Source organism: Rhinolophus ferrumequinum, chromosome 20 (assembly GCF_004115265.2).
Source record: "Rhinolophus ferrumequinum isolate MPI-CBG mRhiFer1 chromosome 20, mRhiFer1_v1.p, whole genome shotgun sequence".
Lineage (NCBI taxonomy): Eukaryota > Metazoa > Chordata > Mammalia > Chiroptera > Rhinolophidae > Rhinolophus > Rhinolophus ferrumequinum.
In genome coordinates, this window is record NC_046303.1 from 46,962,071 (window position 1) to 46,989,026 (window position 26,956).

The 26,956-nt window shown below is 39.1% G+C and overlaps 1 protein-coding gene across 5 annotated transcripts in view; it reads right to left on the bottom strand.

The window, feature by feature from the left end:
- NAPEPLD (N-acyl phosphatidylethanolamine phospholipase D) overlaps positions 1 to 26,956 on the bottom strand; it is a 35,143-nt gene that overhangs the window by 900 nt on the left and 7,287 nt on the right. For 2 of the 5 annotated variants that reach the window (XM_033088879.1, XM_033088880.1), the window contains exons 2-4: positions 18,044 to 18,350; positions 7,366 to 8,012; positions 4,229 to 4,343 (exon numbers count right to left, since the gene is read on the bottom strand). In XM_033088879.1, the coding sequence (XP_032944770.1) occupies positions 4,229 to 4,343; positions 7,366 to 8,012; positions 18,044 to 18,350 (1,069 nt within the window). Of the gene's footprint in view, positions 1 to 4,228; positions 4,344 to 7,365; positions 8,013 to 18,043; positions 18,351 to 21,169; positions 21,347 to 21,691; positions 21,713 to 24,200; positions 24,255 to 26,956 lie in introns of those variants that run through there. The other 3 variants (XM_033088882.1, XM_033088883.1, XM_033088881.1) reach the window with 3 other exon arrangements.

Sequence of the window (26,956 nt, forward strand, 5' to 3'; positions counted from 1 at the left end):
GTGGAATGTCCCTAAATCCCTTTGTTTCCTCACCTTTTCAAAGCTCAAAAAAAAAGGGAAGACAGCACACTTGTCAGAATGTTTCAACCTAATCGAGTATTTTCCAAATAAATTAAAACCACTTAAATATGGGTTACTCTAACTACTGAATTAAAAGGTATTAAAAAAAACCATTTCCCCATTTATTTATCTTTAATCTTTACATCGTATAATTGCTGTTTTACCCTTTATTTCAAAGCGTTTTTCCCCAATTTCAATTTAAAAAGCTGTAAAATTGTAAGTATAAAGCAGGAATAATAATGTCTCTCATCTAAACAAAAGTTGTAAGTCTACCTCTCTCCTTCGTACAAGGAGCATCTTTTGAGCACCACAGAGTGGCCAGGCCAGTGAACCAAACAGAAGCCCTTGCCTTTCTGGAACTTCTAGTCTAATCCAGAGACAGATAAGAAAATAGTATTGGAGTGGTTGATATGTTGTAGGGACAAAATGGGGGATAAGTGTGGGGGTGGACATTTAATATTAAATACAGCAGTCTAAGAAGGCCTCTTGGAGAAGGCGACATTGAACGGAGACGTGATGGAGCATATGGGGCTTTTGTAGGCATTGTGAGAGCTGTGGCTCTGACTCGGGATGATGGGAAGCTAGCAGGGGGTTCAGGCAGGGGAGTGTCATGATCTGGTTCAAGGTGTAAAGGTCATTGTCTGCAGTGTTGAGAACAGAGTGGAAGGGGCAGTGTGGTAACAGTGAAGGGAGTGAGAAGTGGGAAACCTTTGAGTAGAATCTGAAGGTTGAGCTGTCTGCATGCGGGAAAAATCTGAATGGAGAATATGAGAAGTCAAGGTTTGGCCTGAGGAACTCGAAGGAGGGATTTGCCATTTACTGAGATGTAAGAGAAACAAGTCTGAGGAAAGATCAAGAAGTATGGTTTTGGACTTAAGTTTTGGTACTTAATGGACATCCAAGTAGAGATGTTAAGTAGGCAACCGGAAATCTAAGTGTGGATTATAGGGGGGAAACCTGAGTTAGAGAGGTACAATGGACAGAAGGTATTTAAAGCTGTAAGATGATGAGAGATCCCCAAGGGAGTAACCAACTAGAGAAGAGGTCCATGGACCGAGTCATAAGGGAGCGGAGATGAGGAACTAGGGAGCAGAGATGAGGAACTAGGAGCAGAGACTAAGAAGGGACAGCTGGTGATGTCTTGAGAAAACCAGGAAAGATTGCTGTGGCTTAACATGCACAGGTTTGCATTTTAATAGTTATTGGCCACACGGGGTTTTTTCTCCCCCCTTGCTCTCTTCTAGGTTTATGGCTATGTTTAGAGGGTCAGGGATGTCTTTCCCTTAGTGCTGAACAACTTAGGTTTTAACTATACATTGGTTACCCAGAATTCCTATAGTTAACCACTTAATGGATTACTTGCTACCAGGAAGCTAATCTTTTTTATGCATATAGGAGATTGCAAATATCACCAATACAATATAATTTTAAATACCGTGTTTCCCCGAAAATAAGACCTAGCCGGACAATCAGCTCTAATGCGTTTTTTTTAGCAAAAATTAACATAAGACCCGGTCTTATTTTACTATAAGACCGGGTCTTATGTTAATTTTTGCTCCAAAAGACGCATAAGAGCTGATTATCCGGCTAGGTCTTATTTTCAGAGAAACAGGGTAATAGCCTAAGTCAAGAAATTTCCCTTGCAAAATTATTTTAGTTTGAGATTTCAAAAAGATGAAATTCTTTCCAACTAAAAAACAACTTGTTTTGTTAAATTCTTTTTCTCCCATGTTCTATAAGTCTTAGCCAACAACATACTTACACAGTCACCCTACGCTAATAATTTCTTTGCTAAGCTATAAGAGTGGTTGTAAGCTAACTGTGGATTTTGATCCTAAAAGATCTGAGTTTCTTCATAAGTCAATTCTTGGCTGTTTCAACCATCTAGAAGATAGCCCTAGAAGTAGGCAAGAAAGCCTCCTGAGTGACTGAAAGCTATATCATAGTCCAAGCACTTCAGTCCCCCAATGGAGATAAAAGTACCCCATAGTCATGAGACCAAGCTGTATAAAGGAAGGCAGTAGGCTAGAGGTAAATAAGAGTAAGTGATAAAAGCAGAAGCTCTCTGGACCCATTAAAGACGGACAACCAGTCCCAGACAGCTCATAAGTTCCCTTTTAAGGGGTATGTTTTATGATCTACTCCAAAAGAAGATAATTCAAAATAAAGACGCCGGTCATTTAAAAAGTTAACATATAGGGGCGGCCAGATGGCTCAGTTGGTTACAGCGTGAGCTCTGACCAACAGGGTTGCTGGTTCAATTCCCACATGGGCCAGTGAGCTGCGCCCTCCACAACTAGAATGAAGACAACGAGCTGCCGCTGAGCTTCCAGAGGGGCAGCCGGATGGCTCAGGTGGTTAGAGAGCAGGCTCTCGGTTCAATTTCCCCCTGCAACTAAAGATTGAAAATGGTAACTGGACTTGGAGCTGAGCTACACCCTCCACAACTAGATTGAAGGACAATGACTTGGAGCTGATGGGCTCTGGAGAAACACACTGTCCCCCAATATTCCCTAATAAAAAAATAAATAAATAAAATGATAATATATATTTTATGCCTGAAATTTGTTTACGTAACCAAAACTAGTGAGTTGTTTTAAGTTTTTGTGCTTAAATACATCTAGGAAATTAACTCATCATTCGCTAGATAAATCAGATGTTGCTGTATGTATAATTTCAAAGAGTTGCCAAGTTAAGGATGTCCTTAATCTGCTTATAGTAAGCAGATATTATATTTTTCATTACGAAATGAAGAAGTTAGATTTTTACAAGAATAACTCTTGAAGGCTGAGTAACACATTTGAAGACGTTTTCTATCTTCATCTTCCCCATGTCAGCAAAGCACAACCGTTCCAAATCACTCAAGTTAAAAATCTAGGAATCATTTTAGATTCCTCTTTGCACAGATTTAATACAATACTATTATATATTATAATACGTATGGAACATATATATACATGTGTCTATATGGAACACACTCATGGAATAATGCCACCAAATAGAGTGGGATACCAAAGGAAACCAATATCAAACTTCCCCTTCTCCACGTCCACAGACACATACTCTCCTTCATCCTCCCCACCCGTGGCTGTTCATTTATTCATTCTATTCCACCTCTCAGCGTGTGGCTCAGGGTCCTGCATCATGATACAGGAATTTTGGCTGAGGGGAGGAGGGAGTGGGTAGGTCATGTATTAGGTAAGTGTGGAATGAGCTGTAACCAGGGACAGGGCAGGCCAGAAACGGGATAGAAAGGGAAAGCTAAAAACAGCATGAAAACACGATTCCACCAGGGGCCCTGGGATGTGGGTGTGGAAGATGCCACACAAAGCAAAACAGAAGGCAAGTTCAACCATCCATTAATAAATTTTGCTTAGGGCAGATCCTGGATCCAAGAAAGGAGAGAAGGCTGTTTTTCTATCCTGCCTGATCCCAGAACCAGCTAGCAGCAGAATTCTAGGGTTCAGCTACCTTAAGGGGAAAAAGATCAGCTCTTCTGTATTAGTCTAGGAGTAAAACTACCATTTATCCCAATATCTGGCACACAGCAGACACTGAATATTTACTGGATGAATAACATTTCTGCAAAGTTCCAAGCTGCCCAGCCTTACCTCCCCATTGCCCTCCACGTGACACATATACTGTGGCTGACAGATTCCTCACCACTCCCCTGCTTGCTGCCTCTGATCCTATGCTCTGCCCTTTCCTCTTCTTAAAATGCCTTCTCACAGCCAAGTTCAAGTATCACCTCTTCCATGAAGCTTTCTCTGATCCCTCCATTCGGTAACATTCCTGACTCTGACGCCACTTCTTTGAACACCCGTTTCAGAGTTATTATGTCCGTGTCTTATATTTTCTGCTAGAATTAAAGGCTCCTTCAGAGGAAAGGCATGATGGCTCCTTTTTCCGTTTCCCAAGACCACACACTTTTGGTTACGTAAACACATGCTTCCTTAACTACAGAAATAAGCCAAAAGAAAAGTATGCAGTGAGGTTTTTTCCACTGTATGCAAATGTTTTACTAATTACTATGATTTACCACCTCAATTCACGTGATGACTACAGGTTCCATTCCAGTTTGGTCTCTGAACACACTGCAGGGTGCAGTGATGCCTGAATCCCATCACAGGTCAAACGCACCTCCAGGCAGTGTCATGATCAAACTCACCTCATTTGCTAAGGCGAAAGTCCCCCAGTGAATTGCCACAGACTTCCTGGTCTGCACATCGATGTGAATCCTTACAGCTTCTTCTGGGTCTACGTGCTGGTACTTCATAAACCACCTAATGAAACATCAATGATCAATTCTGGCCTTTGAAATACACACTAAATTCTAATCACTGCTGCAGCTAATCAACTGCTATGATTCCACACAGAAATAAATCACAGGAGGCAAAATCATCTCCCTTGAGTGCACTTTTCTGCTGGGGAAAAAAAAGCAAAAATCTTCCATGTACAAACTGCTCTACTTAATTCTCAAGCAAAACTCCCCTTTGAACGGTAAGATTTTATTTCACGTGTATTGATTTTACTGATAATTTATTCTGAAGATATGTCTTACTGTTACTTTAAAAACTAGATATTTTGTAATTCTGGTATGAATCAAAGAAACCAAATAATAAGTAAAGAATTAGAAACTCCAATTGCAAAAGAACCTGAATAACTTGCTGAAACCATTTTTAAACTTGCTAAAGCAAAAAGGCAACAAACATAGTATGTAATGTTTAAAGATCGGGAGAAAAAAAATGCAATTACTATTCAAGGATTTCATTTAAACAACATATAACTGAACAGTGAGGTGTTTGGTTTGGCAAGAAGAGAGGGTTCATGGGGAGGGAGTAATTAGAGAGTATAGAAACACCGAAAGGCTGCCTAACACCTTGGAAAGAACAGGGTACACTTTCAGGAGAAAGAATTATTATTTCTGATACACAGGAAAAAGTGTACTATCTACAAGCAAATACTATGCTTTCCAGCCATCAGTTTAGAAGAGAAAAAAGCCTGTCTTGACATTCTTCCCGTTGTGGGTCTGCCACTGCTGTCTACCGCCGCAGTTAGGACTAGTGGCTGTGGGGTCAGCACCGGGGCTCCTGCACTTTACAGGACACAGTATGGAAAAGTTCATCCACCTGCAACAACTACAGGCTTGTTCTTTACTGTTAGGAGTTGCCAGGCCCTATGGGAGCCTAGAAACAAAGCCACTGTGTTCTCCTGGGTGGCAGATTAGAGAGACATTGTTCTGCCCTATCTCCTGACACTCAGAATTCAGGGCAAGATGAAAACAGTTATTGGTATTTCTCTCTATTCATTTTTTTTTTTTAAACTCCTATTGCAAATCAAAGGGACACACATACTCCTTGTTACCCTCATGTCTGAAATAAATGTAAAATTTTTACTCTGGTATAAAAATTAAAAACAAAACTTAAAACCCTAAATGACTTGAATAGAATAATCCCAAAAGTAAGTATGAATCCAAGCATATTACTGAAAGTCATTTTTGGTGTAAGCATCTTCAATTTCCAGAGTACTTATTCCTAAAACTATTAGTACTAAGCACAGAAATGGATTACACAGTACAGGTTAGCACAGTTTAATTCTCTTAGAGCAAATAACGTCCTCCCCATCCTTCTACCATCTTAATAACCAGACAGCTGCAACGCAAGCAGGAAGGGAAATTACATGAGTGAATTTGTGTCACGCTGTACATTTCTCACATGTATGTGAGAAATACATACTGCTACAAATGAAAAACCTATTTTTATAAGTACAAATAAGAGATATATTAAGAACATATATTGAGTAAAGATCAATACGTGAAACTGATTTGTCAACTGGTTGACTGATGTTTTAATAGATTTCATTAGAATTCAGAATTAGAATGAAGAGGAAAAGTGAAATTCAAGCACTATTATTGAATAGTAATTTTTTAAAATAAGGTAACAATATCTAGCCCTTTAAAGAAACTGGAAACTGGGGAACATAATCAGCAATGTTGTAAAGATCACGTAAGGTGCCAGATGGGCACTGGACTTACCAGGGGGATCACTTCATAGACTGATCAATGCACTATACACCTGAAGCTGAAGTAGAATAATATTGAATGTCAACTATAACTAAATATATAAGTATTTATAGTAACATGATGTGGAGTACAACATAAGGGAGACAGTCGATGGTATTGTAACAGCTACATAAGGGGTAGGAGCTTGGGGGGTGGGTTATCACTTTATGAGGGGTTTAAATGTCTTAACTATCACGTTGCTTTGTACACCTGAAACTAATAAAAAAAAAAAAACTAGAAAAAAAACTGGAAAAAACATAAAAGGGAGGAATAAGCATTAATAAAGATAGTGAAAAAATGGTTTTAGTGAACTTAGAAAGTCAGTAAGTACAACAAACTCAGATGGAAACCAATGATCAGATTTGCTCCATTCATCTACGTATTCGTGTTCTTCTGCTCATAGGATTGCCTAATTAAAATGCCATCCTACATACAGTTCTGTATGTATCTGTGCGTTCACTTTAGCAAATAAAAGTTTGTAAAGTATCCCTTACTTTGTTACTGTTAGTGTTTATCTCCTCTTAATTTGTATGTATCGACCAGAGTTGACTGAAATCTAAATGATCTGGAATTACTTTTCTTTTCCTTAAATAGACAACAGTAAGGAAAACACAGGCAGCGATGGGCCTTGTAGGTCTCAACTGCTCCTGTGACCTTTCTCTGCTCTGAAACAGGTGATGGGTATGTGACGGGTGGAGGCGGCCAGTAAGGAATGCGACAATGTCATTACCAGGTCAAAGCCAATGCTGAGCGAAACAAGACTATCCCCAGGGACTAATGGCTGTAGGCCTGTTCCTTGCTTTTTCTCTAGTAAACACAGAAGAGCTACAGGACAGGGGACGGGGACATCTAGTCCTGGAGCGAAGAGTGGTTATATAGAGTATCCTCCTTGTGAAAGGAAGAACAAAAGTTAGGTTTGATACTGGCTGATCAGTTTAACTTTAGTCAGAACGACACATGAACTTCTGGCTAGGTAGAATAATTCTTCAAATCTTGGTCCTTTTTTCTTAGTGATATAATTTCTGATTTTGAATATTTAATTGATATGACATTTAAATAATACTAAAATTAAAAAATTTTAACTGAATCTGACCCACCAACCCCCAACCAATGGATACAAAGTCCACCATTAAAGTCACGAATTACACAGTATCACAAAATCATAACTACTTTACTGTTTAAGTTCAGTTACCCGTATTATGGAATAATAATAGCAGGAATGTTTTCTCTGGAAATCTACATACCTTGGTTCATACGCTCCAATGGGAATAGCTGCAAGGTCAAAAGGTCCAAATCTTTTTCCTATCTCTTCAAAAGCAGGGCAATAACCAGTGTCTCCTGCGAAAAAAAATCGATTCCAGGGGCCCAAGACGGACCAGCTGCCCCACAGAACCTTGTTGTCATCCATTAGCGTCCTTTTACACCAGTGCTGCGAAGGTGTGAAGACAAAAGTGACCTTATCATGTCCAGGGACACAGTTCTCCTCCCACCAGTCCAGCTCAATTACATTCTCACAGCCACATTTTTGCATCCAGTCAAGGAGACCCAAAGGCACAAACCATCTCAGCTCATTACCAAATCGCTCATTCAGAGCCACAACAGAATGGTAGTCCAGGTGGTCGTAGTGGTTGTGACTGATAAGGACCGCGTCTATCAGGGGGAGTTCACTTATAGTGCACGGGGGACGACGGAAACGCTTTGGACCCATGTACTGCGACGGGGAAGCACGAGAGCTAAAGATAGGGTCCGTGAGAAATATGAGCTCGTCCATTTCCACCATTACCGTCGCATGTCCCAGCCATGTGACTCTCAAGCCAGCTTCCCTCACTCCAGCTGCTTCGGGGTCATCAATAAAATAAGGCCTAAGCACTGGGAGTTCTTTATCAAGTTCCTATGTGTATAAAAAAAGAAAAGCAGCCATTAGGAAAAATGAAAAGGTATTATGTCATCACAGAACATGTTTGACCTAAATTGTAGGGAGAGGAGCTATTTGGGAAGAACTGAAGTCGTTCAATAAATTTGCTATTTTTGCTTTTCTATTGAAAATGCGTACTTCACTTACTTCTGAATCTGCCTTATTAATCATGACAATATAGTAATGTAAGACCTTAGCCCCAAATGCAACAGACAAAGGGAAAATTAAACGTAGAACTCTGAGCACTGCTGAATGTACTCAGTGCTTTTCAAGGCTCTCTTCTCTATGTACCAGAAGTAGACTGGCCAGCGGCAGCCACTTGCTATCGCCACCTCACTTAGCTGGTACCTTTACTGCTGAAAACTGCGTCAGACGCAGATCAGTCCTGGAAATAGTGAAGGAAACTTACAACCATTTATTCATAGATCTTGGATCTCAGATACGGATCTGCCTTTCTGAATACACAGGATTCAAAACAGAGCACTGTGCTGACTCCTGGGCAGCTCAGTCCGATGGTTCTTATTCCTTCCCGTATGGTTTCTACCATTGATCAAAGCAAAGCAAAACATGGCCCCCTGCCCGGGAGAAGGTGATCACTTTGGGGGGTAAATAGATGTAAAACAATAACTACACCAAAATGAGACAAGTATTATTTCTTTGGTTATTCTACAGTTTATCCTTGGATTAGACTAGACCAAAAAGCGGCTGTGTTTTAGGGTCACAGTCCTGGCTGTCATAAAACTGCTTTTATAATTGTGCTTTGCTGTTATGCTGCACACCTGCCTCGAGGTCACTAGAGGAAGCCGCCTCATGAAACTTGCCAGGCACGATTATCTGCTGTCTTTAAGACACAGTACCACCTCCGCCTTCCCACTCACCCCAGACACGTCTCTCAATTCTCAGTAAGAGGAAAAGCTCTTCTCCAGAGCAGCTGCCTTTTGCATCTGACTGTCCTTGGGAAAACTGAGTCTGTGCTTCCCTTCTCGCTTTGACAGAGAAGTTCAGAGTGAAGCTGAATGAAGACACCTCCAGCAACGTGCAGGACGTGATGAAACATATCTATACTGACTTCATTCTTGGCCTTATTTTCTACCCTCGTAGTCCATTTTCTCTCGTATGGTCATGCACCTGTTTTGTTACTGCCACATGAATTTTTAAGTTGCTGCAAATCAGTTTTGAAAAGGGTGTGGGACTGGATAATTACGTAAGGTACAAGACATGTTCCAGCCTAATAAGAAGGAATGAAGAGCTCAATTACCAAAGACACTGCAGGCACAGTAAACTTGTGCGAGTTCCTGAACAACAGTGAGAAGTTCACGATGCAGAGAAAAGGAAAAAGGGCATTTTAGGTGGAGGAAGTACCCAAGTAAAGGCACAGGGCCAAATAGGAACTGGTGTCTTGGGGGCAGGGGACAAACTTCATCTGTAAAAGATCAGAATACAGTAAGAGCCTGAAAACTATACTCCATCCAGAGACAATAAGGAAGCATCTAAATAAATAAATAAATTTTTAAAAAAGACATGACCCAATTTGTTTATGGAGAAAACAGTGTCAGCGTGCAAATGATGACATGGAGCGAGTGCCACCACAGCTGCAAGAGATGAGGACCTGAACAAAGGAGACAGCCGTGAGCAGAGACGAGAGGGCAGATGGAGGAGACGCTGTGAAGGGAAACTGAGAAGTCATTGACACAGTCTGAGGGGGCAACGGCCTGGACAGAAGGGAAGGAGCAGGAGGAGGAGGACGAATGACACAATTTGTCTCAGCCCCGCTAAGTCTTAGTTTCATCTGGAAAATGGGTATACCAATTATCCCTACACTTCACCCCTGTGGGGACTGAATGTGGAGTGGCTAGCACCCGGTAGGCACTCACTGCGTATTCCAGAATAAGAAAGCCCCAAACCTGACAACCAACCAGGCACCAACCCCACAGATCTCTCACATTTTACCTGCTTCCTTTCTCATAGTCACTAACCTGGCTAAGATGCTAAGTAACATTCGGACATTTTCAAGTCCTCCTGATTGCTCAACTGTCTTCCCGTCAACTCAATCCACACACAAGAGCCACGTCAGAAACAGTCTAGTAAGGTGCAGCTCTCCCTGCTGAAAACCTCCACGGCCCTACCGCTCGACGAAACGCGTCGCCTCCTCAGCCCAGGAGCAAGCCTGTTTGGACCGCCCGCCCGGCCCCCTTTCCAGCTCCTTCACTCACTCTACATGGCTCTGTGTCCCACCTGCGCTGGGACTGCTTTCTGTTCCCATACTGAGACGGAGAGGCCTGCACCATACTGAGCCCATTTCTCAGATCAAATGTCTTCCCCTGCACCCCTGTGGGACCTTAATCGAGTTGCACACCCTCATGAGATGGCCTCTGAGTCCCCACAGCTGGAAGCTCTCATTGCACCGCTCACTCCATGCCACTTGGTTCACGCACCGTGTATGGGCACTCGGCCCTGTGCCCTGGTGAACTGTATACAGGATGCATCTCCTGTCTTATTCAACTTGGAATCACTCACAGTGCCCCCCGGATGGATGAATGAGTGAATGAATGTCAATTTTTCAAATTCAGTTCTCCACATTGGTAGAGTTAGTAAACAGTAACAAATGCTATATGGTGTACTTATCAAGAATTAAGGTGGGGGCAACCCTGTCAGGAACCCCTCTCGTTCCGAGAGCTGTGACTCTTTCCTCTTTACTTTTAATAAACTATCCTCTTTTACAAAAAAAAAAAAAAAAAAAAAAAGAATTAAGGGGAAAGAGAGGAAATGAATATAAATTGAGTACCTATCATGTGTTCTAGGGCTTCATACGAGGCACAAGGAGGATGAGGATGATGACATATCTACTACATCAAGTACTGTAATGTAACAAAATAACATTAACAACAGCTACGATTCACGGAGGGCCTACTATGTGCTAGACACTGTACTAACTGCTTCGTAAAATGTCAGTTTAACACCCACCACAACACAGGAGGTGGGAAGGTCCAGTATCTCCACTTTACAGACAAGAAAACAAAAGAAGTCACAACATTCATACAAGGAAACCTGCAGCTAGCTTCTACACATAATACCTCTCACCACTATACTGATCCCAAATATTATCTCATTTAATACACTTTTTAAAAATCAAACTAAAAGCCTGGGGATCAGAGAGAGGAGAGTAAGAGATGGATTACTAAGGACAACACAAGGAATTTTTTGAGATGATGGGTACATTCGTTATCTATCAAAACTCATCAGATTGTACTTTTTGAATAGGTGGAGCTTGTATTATACTAATAAACCGATAAAAAAAATGTTTAACATCATGTTTAAACAGTACCTTAAAGTATCTGTAATGAAAACGATTGCATTTTCTTTCTGCTCTAAGTTTAAAAGCCATTTGAAGTTCAGTATCTAGCCCTATCTGCTGACTGTTGAGGGAAAACCAAACCTCCAATAGAGCACCTCCGGCAGCCTGAACTTGTTGTCCAAACAAAGTATTAACAGGCAAAGTGCTGAAAGAACCCCGTCACAAAGGACCATATGTTGTATGACCCTATTTTTATGAAATACCAGGAATAGGCAAATCCAGACACAGAAAATAGGTTAGTGATTTTCAGGGGCTGGAGGAGGGCAGGAGAATTGGGGGGTGATGACTAAGGATATGGGGTCTCCTTTTGGGGTAATGAAAATATTAGATTGCGGTGATGCTTCACAACTCTGGGAATGGACTGAAAAGCACTGAATTGTATACTTTAAACAGGTCAATTGTATAGTAGGTGAATTACATCTCAACAAGGATTTTTTTTTTTAAAGGCAAAGTACTGACAAGATAACTGAATTAAGCAAGCATACTTTTCTCACGTTCCTTTCTTTATGCTATACTGTTTCTAAGCCCATCACAAAAGAACAGCTTATTTTAAGGAATCTGATCTCTAGCACTACTATCCCAAAAAGCTCAAAGAAATACTCTACAATTGAGATTCCAAAAGGAAAAATTAATTTTTTTTACTTTTTATCCTAATCATCAGAGCAGAATGGGGGTTGGGAAATTCTTGTTTATTTGAGGAAACCAAGCACTCACTTGGCATTTTCTTTACTAGATCAAGATTTTTCTTGGCTGGTCTGTCTTTAAAGATACAAATGGGAAAATCCCTAAGCCCATAATTAACAAGTACACTAGTTAATATTTTACTTTTCTTGATGAAAGGGAAAAATTCTAATGTTCATTCAACCACTGCACTCTTTGCCAGGTACTGTAAGTACATTATGTCATCGAACCCTGTGAAGCAGATATTACTGCCATTTTATGGTTAAGCAGACCAAGGCAAAGGAGGGTCAGTCACTAAGAAGCTTGCCAAGGTCAAACAATAAGTGTCCAATCAGGAGTGGAATCAAGGTCTTTCTGACTCTAAAGAACCTCTCTGTTCATTGAACCATAATTCTTTCCATGGCATAAATGATATAACTTTAAAACAATGAGACCCATATTCTCTGTAATATTATTTTAAGAGTATGTGTTTGTGTGCATGAGTGAGACAGAAGAGAAAGATTTGATTTAAATCTGTTAAAATTATGTTTTCTAAAAAAAAAAAAAAAATCACTCTTAAAAAGACCTGAGTTAATCCTTTTCTTCCAACTGAAAGTATATTTTTACTGTCTGAGGAAACTTTAATACCTATACTTTGCAACTCAGATTTAAATAAAAAATTTTAAGTAAAAATATTTTTATTTTTCATATTTATTTTGACAATATATGTGAACATTGAAAAAAGACTGATCTCTTACCAAAATACCTCCAATTCAATTATTAATGCTAATGATTTATATTTTTGACATGCTATCTATCTGTATTAGAAGTGTAACATCCATCAAAATGATGCAATGTTTTTTAACTCCTCCTTGATTATAAAATTCCCTTCATAAAATATTTGGAAAATACAGAAAATATAAAGAAGAGAAGCCATCCATTATATCAATCAATATGCAGAGATTATAACCAATGTTAACATTATGCTATCTTTACCCACAGTTCCATTTTTATGCATGGTTATGATCACACAGTATTCATATTTGCTAGTCTTTTCTTAAAACAACATACTGTAACATTTTCACCCGTCATTTAAAACTCTGAGACACATACTAAAATATTTTAAAATGAAACAAATTCTTAAGGAAATCTGTCAGCATGTAAAACAAACAACCAAAAAATGATGATGTACAGGAGAAATAAAAAGAAAATTACAGAGGATTGATCTAGGGGATCCAAATTATAATTAGTAGCCATTTTAGAATGAAAAGATGGAGGGAAAGAAATTTTCAAAGGAACAGACAAAATTTCCTAGAACTTAAACAGATTTTTCACATCGAAAGGGCCCATTGGGCATAGAGCATGACAAATAAGTAACCACACATCATGTGAAATTTCAGAAACACTGAGGTCAAAGAGATGATCCTCAAAGATTCTGCAGAGGAAATAAAGGTCAGACACAAAGGATCCAGAATGGCACTGAACTTCACAGCAATACTACAATGAAGGTCATCATAGAGGTAATGCTTCCAAATTCTGAGAGAAAACTTTCCAAACTCAAAGTCTGTTTCCACACAATCAATCAAAAGTGAGGATAATGACATTTCAGACAGCAAAGTTTCAAAAAACTGACTTCTCATGTACCCTTTCTCAGGAAGCTCATTAAGAATGTGCTCCACCAAAATGAGAGCATAAACAAGAAAGAGGAACAAATGAGAGGCAGGACATGGGACCAAAACTGAAGAGGAAAAGGAGCCAGGATGATGGTGAAGGGAGACCCTGGACCGGAAGCTGGCAGGGAGCCTGGAGGACTGTCACCCAGAGGACAGCCTGGCGCTGAAAGACCACCTGAGGGTCTCCCTCAGGAATACTGTACCGAAAACCCATGGGAAGGAGGAAATGATGAGTCGTAAGTACATAGAAAGTTAAGCACATGAAGAAAGAGGGGGAAAAGTACACGAGAAAGCAGACATGCTGTAATAGCACATTACTGGGTCCATCAATGAAAACCGGCGTAGTCACAAATATGTAAACAGTAACGGGAAAGTTCAAGTAGAGCCATGGGAGAGAGACGAGGAGGGGTACAGAGTGAATTAAAGGACCACAGAGAGAGAAATATTGCAGGAGTCCACACAGTTGAAGTATGTGAAATAGTCAAATTCATAGGCTCAAGGAGTGGAAGGGTGGCCCGGGGCTGGGTGGGGGGAGACGGGGAGTAACTATGAACGGGCAGAAAGTTACAGTTCAGCCAGATGAGTAAGCTCTGGAGATGTGCCGCACAGCACTGGGCCCGGACTCAACTCTATGGACACTTAAAAATTAAACAGGGCCGAGCTCATGGTAGGTGCTCTTGTTACACTAAAAAGAACTCTGCGGAAACTCCAGAGGAAACAGCTTCAAGGGTTGTTTAAGATCCCTCTCTGGGGAGGAAGACTGGTTTGGGGGCTAGTATTGATCTAATAAGCTTTTCAGTACTAAGACTTTTTAAAAACTGCACACACGTATTTTTTTTCCATTCATAAAAACAAAACAGCAACCTATTGGCATACTATAGTATAAAACAGTACAGTATAAGTAGTACAGTATAAAATAATTGTTGTTTCATTTCTCCAGAGGGCACCATATTCTTCAATATCATTCAGGTAATGGGAGCATTATATTTTCACAGTACTTTCATATGTCATGTGAACTTCAAAACAATCCTAGTGACCTAAACTGTCTTATCGTAACTTTATAGACAATAAAAGGACATCCTTGAGGGACTGTGATAGCAATAAGGTCACACACTCCGTGAGGAATCCTGAACCTGAGCCTGGTTCCCGCACTCCCGCTGTCCCACTTTTACCACCAGGCCACACAACACGGCCCCGATTCTGTGTCTGTCTCACACCAGTGTGACTGTCCCCTGCTCACTTCTACAGTGGGAACTAACTGATAAGGACAGCCTCCTTCAGCTAATGAAGTTCAGGAGGTGCCTGTCTCCCACCCTCTGAAATTCCCCATTGTCTCTTGCCCCGACTATTGGTGAATGTGATCAACAGTAACAATCCGACAAATCACTGAGCCAACTGCAACGGCACAAAGCAATGCAGAGCCCAAAAATGTAGAGCCTAAAGACCCACTGCTCTAAAGACCCAGCAAAGGCCAATATCAGGAACAGTCCAGGTAAAGAAACACTGTTCTCTGACCGTGCAACTAAATTGTGTAGCTCTGCTAATGACCCTTTTTTATTTAGACTTGTTCTAATAATTATTTTATACTTTAATCATGTTTCTTTCAAAACGCTTTTGTATGTATATACCTAAATATGATATAAATTGCATAATATATAGCAATTATAATCACGCATGCATGATATCGTCTCTTTCCAAAACAATAATTTGAAGTTGTGTTTTATTAAACTCTAGCTCCTAATGTCTAACAAAAACAATTTGCAGAAATTTGATTAAATTCTGAATCGACCCAATGATCTGAAGCAGGTGTTCTTTACATGGTTCTTAATGTTTTGGTTGGGTTTTTTCCCCCCCAAAAAAGTAGATCTCTGTCACATTTAAAAGTTGGTAAAAGTTAATAATTTTGGCAAGTTAAAGGGATTATATATGGAGTTACAGTTATCTATGAAAACAACAGAAGTCAACACACATTGATCTACTTCTAGGCTTTTATTGGAAACAAGATATGGGTAGGAGATAAATAAAATATAAATTGGAGTAAGACAAAGGTAACTTCTCTATCCTTTTATATGCCGAATTTAAGTGGCACATATTGAGACCCCCTTTGACATTTTCTTTAAAAAACAAAAAAATCTGTCTTAAAAATAAAAATGCTTTCTGCTTCATTAAAGAAGCAGCTCCCACCTCCATCACCCTCACTTCCTTCTCTGCTTTATTCTTCTTCAGAGCACTAATCATCTTTTAACACAGCACATAATTTCCTCGTTTGTTTATTGTCCCTCTCTCCCACTAAACCTAGGGCCAAGGTGGCCAAGCGTCTGTCTGCTTTGTTCATGGCTCTATCTTGAGCAGCCAGACAGTGGGCCTGACACAGAGCAGATGCTCGGTAAGTATGGGCGAGCGTCCATGAACTCCCTAAACTGCAGTAAAAGGCAATGTGTGTATGTGCATGTGTAGATTTCTCTAAGAAGAGAGTTCACGGCCTCCACCAGATTTTCAAAAGGGGCCTAAGAACCAAAAGCCTGGCAAGCTCTCAGAGGTTCAGCACAGTTTCTAGAATATCTCCAAATGACTACACTGCAGAGATGTATTTCTGCCTTCATGTGGTCTTTGAAATGAAAAACTGAAGACACCATTGCTGTCTCTGTATTTTTAGAAGCTGTGGCTCAAAGATCAGGAAGAAATGTACCCAGCAGGTAGCCTGCCTTTCTTGGCCACCTGCCCTAACCCTTCTCTTCACAGCCCACGGCCATGTTTCTCTTTAGATGGGGTTCTCGGGAAGAAACAAAAAAAAATTTTTTTTCTTGCTCCTCCCATCCTCAAAGTTGAAGCATATAACAAGGTTTTATCTATTAATGTCCTGTCTCATTCTAAAAAAGTGCTGGTAAAATATTATTCACATTAATCAAGTCTGCTAACTAGGATTAATACTATCACATTCCTTAGCATCCAAGTGATGTCAGGTTTTTTTATCCCAGGTCTTTTAAAGAAAAATGGACACAACCAACGTAAAATATCTACCACCATGTCCACCAACCATTTCCCCTTCCTGCCTCTTCCCACAGCAGATCAAGCCTTCAGGGCTGCCCCCACTTTTCCTCCCATCCCCTACCTCCAACATCAGCTTCCTTTTCTCTCAACTCCCCACAAAGCTTGGCAGGACAGGGAAAAGAGAGGCCAAGAGAGACAGAACATAGGAAAGAGGCAAGAAACTAAGGAGAAAAAGGTGCTGCGACTGGGAGCCACTCACCCTGCCAAAGTATAATCTCATTCATCTAAAAACCCTATGCTGAATGTTAGTAAGTTTTATCCTAAGTACCATGTTTCCCTGAAAACAAGACCTAGCCGGACAATCAGCTCTAATGCGTCTTTTGGAGCAAAAATTAATATAAGACCCAGTATTATATTATATTATATTATATTATATTATATTATATTATATTATATTATATATTATATATTATACCGGGTCTTATGTTATATAAGACCGGGTCTTATAGTAAAATAAGACCCGGCATATACTATATTATATTATATTATATTATATTATATTATATTATATTATACCTGGTCTTATAGTAAAATAAGACCAGGTCTTATATTAATTTTTGCTCCAAAAGACGCATTAGAGCTGACTGTCCAGCTAGGTCTTATTTTCAGGGAAACACGGTAAAACCAGCATATTTAGAAGCCAGTAACCTATTGCCAATTTTTAAAGATCTGGAAAGGATACCTGAAGATTTCTTTCATAGCTTTAGCAGCTTTATCCAAGAATGAAAAGCCAAGCCCTCCAGGCCATGCCTCAACCCTCATAATTCATATTCCAGACACACATTAGATTACTACTTTCTGGAACATACTTTCTCACCTCCATGATCTTGCTGATGCCACCTAAAAAACCACTGCCAAAATACTTTCTACCTTTCTGGGCCCAGTGCAAATGTCACCTCTTCTCTGACGTCATTTCCAACCCCGCCAGTGAGAATTAACTGTTTCCTTTCCTGTACTTCTAAAGCACTCTGTTCCTACCTCTAGTTGCTACCAGATCAGAGTTGGTTATTCATACATGTACTATGCTACTAAACCGTGAACTTGAGGGCACCTTATTTACTTATCTCCCCCAGAACCTAGCCCTCTGCTTTATCATATAACACGGACTCAGTTAACTGACTTGAGTGTCATAATACAATTCACAGCAAAGTTTGTTTGATAGATGATAGATAGATAGATAGATAGATAGATAGGTAGATAGATGGATAGAGAGATAAAATACACAGCACTCAGAAGAGCCTCAGAAACACAGCACTCAGAAACACTACCTCTTTGGAACATGGAATGCTGCTGTGATCCTTTTCCATGATCAGCCATCTGAGAACATTTGGAATAGAAGGACTTTTCCATGTTGGCCAAGGATTAACAAATCTCCCATCCTTTCCTTTCTTTGATTTAGTTACATCTTCCTCTAGTCTATAATCCAGTTTGAAACTTTTCCTGGAAAGCCTAGAAGAATCACTTCCTCCAGAATTCCGTGCTGAATTTTGGCGTTTTCTTACTGCTTCTTTAGGATATTGGCTGCTTGTCATCAGGGACTGGTTGCTCTCATTTTCATCCATGTCCTTTGAAGAACTGAAAAAAAAAAAAAAAAAAAAGAGGAAAAATACTGAGTTTAATATATAAAGGCATTAAAACATATTACACAGTATTATTTCTTAGCCAATAAAAATATCCTTAAACTTACGAAAATAGTCTCTATTAGCTCAAACGTTATCTTCTTGCAAAATGCAATTTTAGAATCCAGTTAATTACTGCTTGCTAACTAGAAAAGATGCTTATCTATTCCTGCCAAACTTTAAAAAAATTCCTTATCTGCTATATTGAAAACAAACTACTCCACCATCATTCAAACACAAAATTTTCCATTTCAATGACATTTTGTAGAATAAATTAAAGCACCATCATGAATCTGTAATATTTTCATACATGAATTTTTAAAACATTGTTGTTAATAACACATAGTAAGAGGAAGTACCTTAGTTCCTTGAGGATACCTCGGGAATTCAAGTGATTTATATATAACCCTACTAGACCTAGTCATTTTGACTTTGAAGGTAATCTGTTTAACAATGCCCCTAACAAGTGCAGTAAGTCCAAATCCCAGGAAAGGAGATAAAAACACTCGAGAGACATTTCAGTAATGTAGTTAAGTGGTAACAATGCAAATTTAAATTAACTCAGATTTAGAACTGCCATGTCAGCACAGTGTGTATCCTAGCTACCCTTTCTGTGCCTCAATTTCCCCATCTATAAAATGAAGATAACACTACCTGTCTCCAACGATTATTGAGAGAATTTACAAAGCTAACACCAAAAAAGCACTTAGAAACATGTGTATGACAAATGTAGCACACGTGTATGCACACTAACAGCTCAACAAATGGCAGCGGCTGCTGTTGACCTTGTTGTTACAGCTACCACCACCACCACCGCACCCAAGGCACTGAACGCCTTGATTCTGAACTACGTATTCAGGACTCCAAACACATAAAAGTGATAAATAATGTATTAAGAATGTGCATTCATCTGCCATCAATTTCACTTCTTTCCTATTGTGCTAAACAAATATTTGTTTTGTGTCTAGTTTAAACATAATGCATACATTTGATACACTTTATAATCTTAAAAATATAAGCACAATAACAGAAGGCCAAATGTTATTTTGAAGACTATAATGATGCTTAAATAGAAATATTATCCAGGAGAGAAAGGGAAAGAACACAAACCTCAGGATGAATACATTCACTGAATCAAAACTTTTTTTTTCCCCCCAAACTATCAGGAGTAAATTGTCTATGGTCTGGAGAATAATCAATGTTCAGAAAAGAAACCACAGCTGACAAAAGCTAAAGTTGATCAGCCATCGCTGTTTGTGGGAGAGCCTAATAGCTAAGCGAGTCTAAGCTTTTGTATCTTGGGCAACTAACCTTTCTAGTCCTCAATCTTCTCATCTATTAAATACCTACTTACCTCGTGGGGGTTTCAAATGACTCAATGGCATAATGTACATCAAGAGCTTGCCATTCCCCAAACGTTAAGTCTTTTGTCCCTTTTCCTGCTGATTTGTCATATAGCTAAATTCTTCAAATTCTATTAGAAAGCAAAGGATCTGGGTGAGTTATCTCAGTTCTTCTTATAGAATCATTCTACCTGGGTTATAATTAAGTTCATGCCAAGGCCTTTACAAAAGGCAGAAACAAAGACACTTAAACCCCACTTCATTTAATAGATGTAAACAGACAAGTTTGGAGACTTTAGGTTATTCCCCAAGATAATATGTCTAATAAATAGAAGAGCCTACCTTATGCTACCCCTTGTGATGACAAATAGCTTATGAGATACTTGCATGTCTGCATATATACACATATATCCACATACATATGAATTCATATATAAGTCTACCAATATGTAATAAATTCAGAGCTCATTGTTGTAAACAATCAGAGGATAGGGAAAAAGGAGAAAAGAGCACTGGATCAAAAACCTGTGACAAAGCAATGTGAAAATGGCTTTTAGACATCTAGTCATCTAATGCAGCTGGGAGATAAGAAGCAAGAAAATCTTGTAAGAGTCAAGATAGTAAAGGCATGAAGGATGGGAGTAGATTTGGGGGCTGGACTGAGACGTTAAGGAAGTCTGGTTACCCTGAGGCAATGCTGAAAACCTAAGGTGCTTAAAAAGGGGTGTATGTGGAGAAGATAACTCTGGTAGCAGGATAAAAACAAAGGGTGTGCCTAGGAGCTGGAGCCACGCAGAAAAAGAAATAAAAGCAAGTAGGAAACAGAAGAAGCCCAGAGCATCCACTAATAGTGAAGCACTCGGCTACATGTTTTACACATTTCATTTAACTACTCCTCCTACCGTGTTTCCCCGAAAATAAGGCCTAACCGGACAATCAGCTCTAATGCATCTTCTGGAGCAAAAATGAATATACAACCTGGTATTTTATATTATATTATATATTACATTACATTATATTTATTATATTATATTGGGTCTTATAGTAAAATAGGACCGGGTCTTATATTAATTTTTGCTCCAAAAGATACATTAGAGCTGATTGTCCAGCTAGGTCTTATTTTCAGGGAAACACAGGAGCAAAATTTCAAGGTAAGTATTGTAATCCCCAGTTTTCAACTAAAGCACTGACAGGCTGACAGCAGCCCAATCAAGAGGTGATGAGGAAGTGACAGGGAGAAGAGAAGAACAGAGTAAGTCAAAGAGACAATAAAGAGGCTGAATCACCAAGACTGCAGAGTCTCCGGATGGTCGGATGGTCGCAAACTTGGGACAATTTGGAGGGCAGGTTGCGGGGAGGGAAAGTACAAAAGTGGGAGGAGTCAGAAATGGCAGCACCACCGATCAAGTAAAGGAATTAAGGGAAAGCAAACATCTGGAGTACAGAAGAGACGGTGGATTCGGCCCCAGCTTGAGGTAAGGTTTGAAGTCATCGGAAGAATTCAAGAGGAAGTCATCACTGACATTCCGTGGAAATGGATGCCCCTGGGATCCAGGTGGCTTTGGTGGTGACAACAGTGAGAATAAAAGAACAGGGACTTTCCAGGGGCCTGGAGAGTACAATGAGAGTGAAAAATGGGTGCAGTGGTCTATTTCCTCCCTGGAAAATAAACTTTTTCAAAGCTGTCTATTCACACAATCCCCATTTTCTTACCTCCCATCCACTCAGGCTCTCACTCCAGTCCAGGGAAACAGGTCTCTACCAAATAACCATCCTCTCTAAACACAACCCCTCACCCAGTACACACAAAATCCAGTCTTCAGGAGTGATCTTTTTAAAGGCAAAGCTGACAGAAAACAAACAAAAAGGAAAAACCTGCAGGGGATTCCCTTTGTTCTCAGAATGAGCGCAAAGGTCAGTAAGATGGTGTGTTTTTAGCCCTGCCCACACTCACCTCCTTTGCTCCAACACGTGGCCTTAAACTATTTCCTCAGGCACATCGTGCTCCCACCTCAGGACCCCCATTGCCATCACACATGATTTTGCACGTGATTTGGAAATACCCTTGGGGCGGGAAGAGGAAGCGTATGGGCATGTGTACTACAAAGTCGTTCAAGCAACACAAAATACTGTCCCTAGAGACACCTTTTCACACTGTGCACTGCAAGTGTGAAATGATGGGAAGGAACAGAAGGACATAAAAGTCTGAACCACGACAACCTGGACTCGTTCTTTTGGGTGAAATGTACTGGAAATCCATTTGGTGAATGTGCAAAACGACACACTCAGTGGATAGGAGCTCCTGTGACAAAGTGACCTCAGCCCACTAGATGTGTGAAGCCTGCCTGAGGCCTGGGTCACATGAGAAGGCTCCTTATCAAATACCAGCCGTCGGGCCACTGTGCAGTGGATACAGCGACAATCTCACAGGGTCATCTCCAACCATCAAAGCTAAGATGACCGGAAAACTAGAAATGAAGACAAGTGGGTTCTCCGTCTGGTGCTATTACGTCACCAGCTTTCAGCCCTTGCCAACTCAGACGAACCCCTTAACATCTAGCTTGGGGTGTCCTTAATTAAATGCAACAAATTTCCCAATGATTCCTTGTTATATACCCACCTCCAAAGTTAACAATGTAAGTGAAAATTCTGCCTTGATCTTAGGCCAACAGTAAGTGAAAGATGTGCATACTCATGAGAACAAACAAACTCTAAACAGCCTGTGTTTTCAAAGGGATTCCAAACCTGATAAAGATCATCACGTTACACTGATTTTCATCCACTAGAAGACACCATGAATTGTAAGGCACACTGTTATTTTATGTGCCACTAAGAAAGTAAAAATGTTATCAGTTATGTCATGCATTATATGACAGACATATCCTGATATCAGCGGTGTTCAAATGTGAATAAAATCTCTCTTAAAATTGATAAAATACACAATTTTATATATGAAACTATATACCGAGGGTGCCAGAAAAATGTATACACATTATCTGTACTCATCTTTTGTTATTGGTATATATTGAGTATTACAATTTTAATAGTTTTTTCCTTTCTTAAAATGTATATACTTTTTTGGCACCCTCTATATTTTGGAACAAAAGTGAAAACAGCCTTGGTAATTAGATATAATCAGAACCATAATTAATTTGCTGACCCTCCTTTCCTCTGTGAACAACAGCTAAATTTGTGAACAGCTAAATTTGGACTATAACACTAGAATCCAGAAGCAAATTTAAAGGTAACAAAGCCCTATGACAACTGATAAATACAAAATATAAATGTTCTTTTTTAAAGGACAATTTGTTACAAAAAAGGACAACATAAATGCCATCTAGTAATTATCAACTACATTCTCTACATTTCTTTGAAGATTAATTGCCTACTTAATAGCAGAAGGAATTACCCCCATATCTCTAATCAAAGAGAGGTCTGAGTTGTGACATTTGGTGAAGATAAGTCTGCCAGGTACAAATATTTTACTTTAATAACTGCACACATAGGTAACACGCTTTCAAAAAAACAAGAATTCTCTATTTCAAAAACAAATGTTTCATCCTTTCTTTCTTTTACATTTAAGATCTGCCAGCTGCCTAGAACTGAATGCATTGCTTTATCATTTAAAAAAAATTAAAGAAAAAATACACTATAATGTATGCTTGGGATTACAACATACTCATAATTCTCGACACTGCCAATCATCATTCCTAGAGTTGACATTTAATAAATACTGAGTGACTGTCCATCACATACCAACAAAGGTGCTATTAAATCTGAAAAATATTCAGAACTGTGTTTTCAGATACCTAAAAACACTAAATTCACAATCCTATATTAGCTCTCCTATCTGTAGTGAAGCAAAGGATCCTTTTAATACAATGCTAGATAACATAGCTAATGACTATTTCAATTCACTGAGGTGCCTGCAAAAGGCTTAGTAGTTTAAACTAAACTGCCCATTCTTTGCAGGACAGATCTCCCTTGAGATTACGGTGACCCCCACAGGCATTTAGGCAACTCGTGGGACGAGCTTGGGAAGTTACACTGAGTAATGAAAGGGAGCATGTTCTGTGGGAGGTATATACACAACATACACCAACAAAGAAAAGAATGCATATCAGCCACTTTCATTTTTAACTCACTTTGTTGACTTAACAATCAGTTTTGCTAAAAAGCTAAAGGAAAGCAAAGCAAATAGCTAGGAGCACACTAAAAATAAGTTATGATAATTTTTAATAATTATTGAGTCAAAATTGTTAGAAGTTATATACATGTATACATATACAGAGGGTGCCAAAAATATGTATACACATTTTAAGAAAGGAAAAAAACTATTAAAATTGTTAATACTCGATATATACCGATAACAAAGATGAATACAAGTCATGTGTATACATTTTTTGGCACCCTTTGTATAATATACATTTAGATGTTTGCAAATATAAGTCTATATATCTCACCAAACAGCTCATCTTCACAGAAGTGGAAAGAACACTAGTTGGGAGTGGGAGATAGGGCTCCAACTCTACCATTAACTGCAGATATTAATGTGGAGAGAGTAACTTAACCTCTCTAAACTTGGGCTTCCTCAGCTGTTACGTAAAGATAACGCCTAAATACCTCCTCCAAGGACTGTAAGGCAGATCAGTGACATCGGAAGTTAGTATTTCAAAGTGCTATACAAAAGCAAACTGTTCTTACTACTCTATTTTTATATTCAGTAAAAGAGTAAAAAATAAGGTAACTAAAATCTTGATCCAAATGAGTTGTTTTTCAGGGGAAAGATAACATTCTAGAATTTCAGAAAGATTTAAAAACTCAGATTGCTGAAATTTTTCTTTCCTTAAAAATTTTATGAAGAAAAGTACTCTTAGAAAAATTCTAAGTTTCCTTATCCTTTATAAAAATCACAGCATGTTTTTGTGTTAAGAAACAATTTTTTGTCTTATAAAGTGCTCATCTGATTATTGACAGAAAAATTACTTTGACAAATTATAAAATGAATTTGTGTGTCAGAAACCAGAAATGCAGGCTGCCCCAGTGGCCTGGCCCACATCACCATTATAGACCAAGGGACACACCTGCCAAGGAAACCTAACATACACCAATCACAAGTCCCCATCTCAGCTTACTTTACCCTAGAAAAAGGACCTGCTGGCCTTACACGGAAAGCCCCGACCTCCTAGCTACTCCTGACTTGTTCCTGAGGTAACTTTTCTAACTCTAAAATTCACTCTTGTCCAAAAACCCTAGGGAGGGGAGTCACTGTACTCCCCAATCCAAGGATTGTTTTCCCTTGAATAAAGAACATCAAACTTGTTACTAAATTGTGTTATTTTTGTCATTTGATAAAATAAAATTCACAAAGAAATTCTGCCTTACCAAAATCACCCTGTGACTCAGAAGGCAGTTTTGAGAGGAATAACTGCAAAAACATAATCGGACTCTTTGGGATACAAATTAGAGATTATGTTTTCTTTTCAAAAAACAGTCAAGGACAACAAATGTTCTTGATCATAGAATGCCAACAACTTTGGAAATTCTTTGCCATTAGACAAAATTCAACATATATAATGAAGTCATTTCACAGGCTGTTAACAAATTTTAAGTCACCAAAAAACATAAACACTGTAGGTACTTCCTGTACAATAAGAGTTATTTCCTATATGTAAATATGAAAACTTTGGTTAGAGTTTGAAACAAAACTTTGATTAGAGTTAGAAACAATAAGGTAAACAGCCTGCTTAAGACCAAAGCTCATTTAAAAATACCATTTACAGTATTGCAACTAGAATCTTTGGGATAATCAAATGGCATGTTATGGCAAATTGAGAAAATATGAATAAAATGTTTCTTGAAATGGCATAGTTATCACTTCCTTAATATCTTCAAAACAATACCAACCAAAGAGCACAGATTCTTTTCTGGTACAATCAATAATACTTAAGTGATATACAATTGTTTAACTGAAAAGGGGGGGAAGGAAAGAAATTAAATTGATGCCTGTGAAACTTAAAAATGTATCCTAAATGTGTTAGATGATCTTAAATGTTCATTTACTATTCCTTAAGCCAAAAATTAAAAATGCTTTCAAAATGTACCCGTCTCTCCTGTCTCTGTCTCAATCAATTATGCCCCCAAAACCTATTTTTAAAGTATAACCCATACAGAAAAGGAATGAAGAAACCTGTGTCTGCATAGCTCCCAGACAGAAAGGAAGGGCAATGAGGAATAAAGCATATTCTTTCACTTCGGACTTCAGTTCTGGTTCCAACTTTCACGCTAGTGGATTTTGTAACCGTTAAACATTATTTATTATCATTGAGACTCATCTTGTTCATCTGTAGAATGAGAGAACTGCGCTGTTCCTCCAGGGTCCCTTCCACCTCTTAATTCTAACAATCTTGGGCTGCACCAAAGAGCCAGCCTCGGCCACCACAAAGCTGTCTGTCCCCTCTAAGGCAGCCTTGGCCTTGGGATACTCCTCCCAAGTTCCACTCCTCGCAGGAAGTCCCCAGCTAAAGCAGCCACTCAGATCCAGCCACTTTCCCTAGACTGGGTTAACAAGGGATGTGCATGGTTATTTTTCACCTGAGAACAGCAAAGTTAGCTACTGGGGGAAAGTGTAGTTTCACAGGTTTATCAGGCAGACCAGGGGGTTAATCTGAGCATGAAATATTCAGAAGAGATTTCATAACAAATCTGATACATCAAACAGCTGTTAGACTTGCAATCTTATAAGATTGCAGGTAATAAGATTGCAGGTATGACTTTTAAGGACCTCTAGTGAAAACAAAGTTCAAGTTACATTTAACACTGTTTGAATGTGTACATTACCTAAGTCCTAGCTCTCCAGGTATGATGGGCAATACAAGCCCCTGACCTCCAAGGATTCAAAATCCTTGAGGGGAAAAAAATCATACGCAAACATACAGAGTGATTTTGGCTTAACATCATGTTTACAGAAATGTTGGTTCTGAATAATGAAAATTGTACAGTCTTTAGAATAAGGCATTTCCAAAACACACTGGCCCAAATTCTTGAAATGATAACATACTTTTCCTTCCATGCCAACTGGGTCACACTGACTAGAATGTGTATTGCTTTTGCAACATTGTAAAGTAGAAAAAATTGTAAGTTGAACCATTCATTGTAAATTGGGGAGTGTCTGTACTTATGGAGCTTTTTAAACTGCACCTGAGGATATTGAATCACA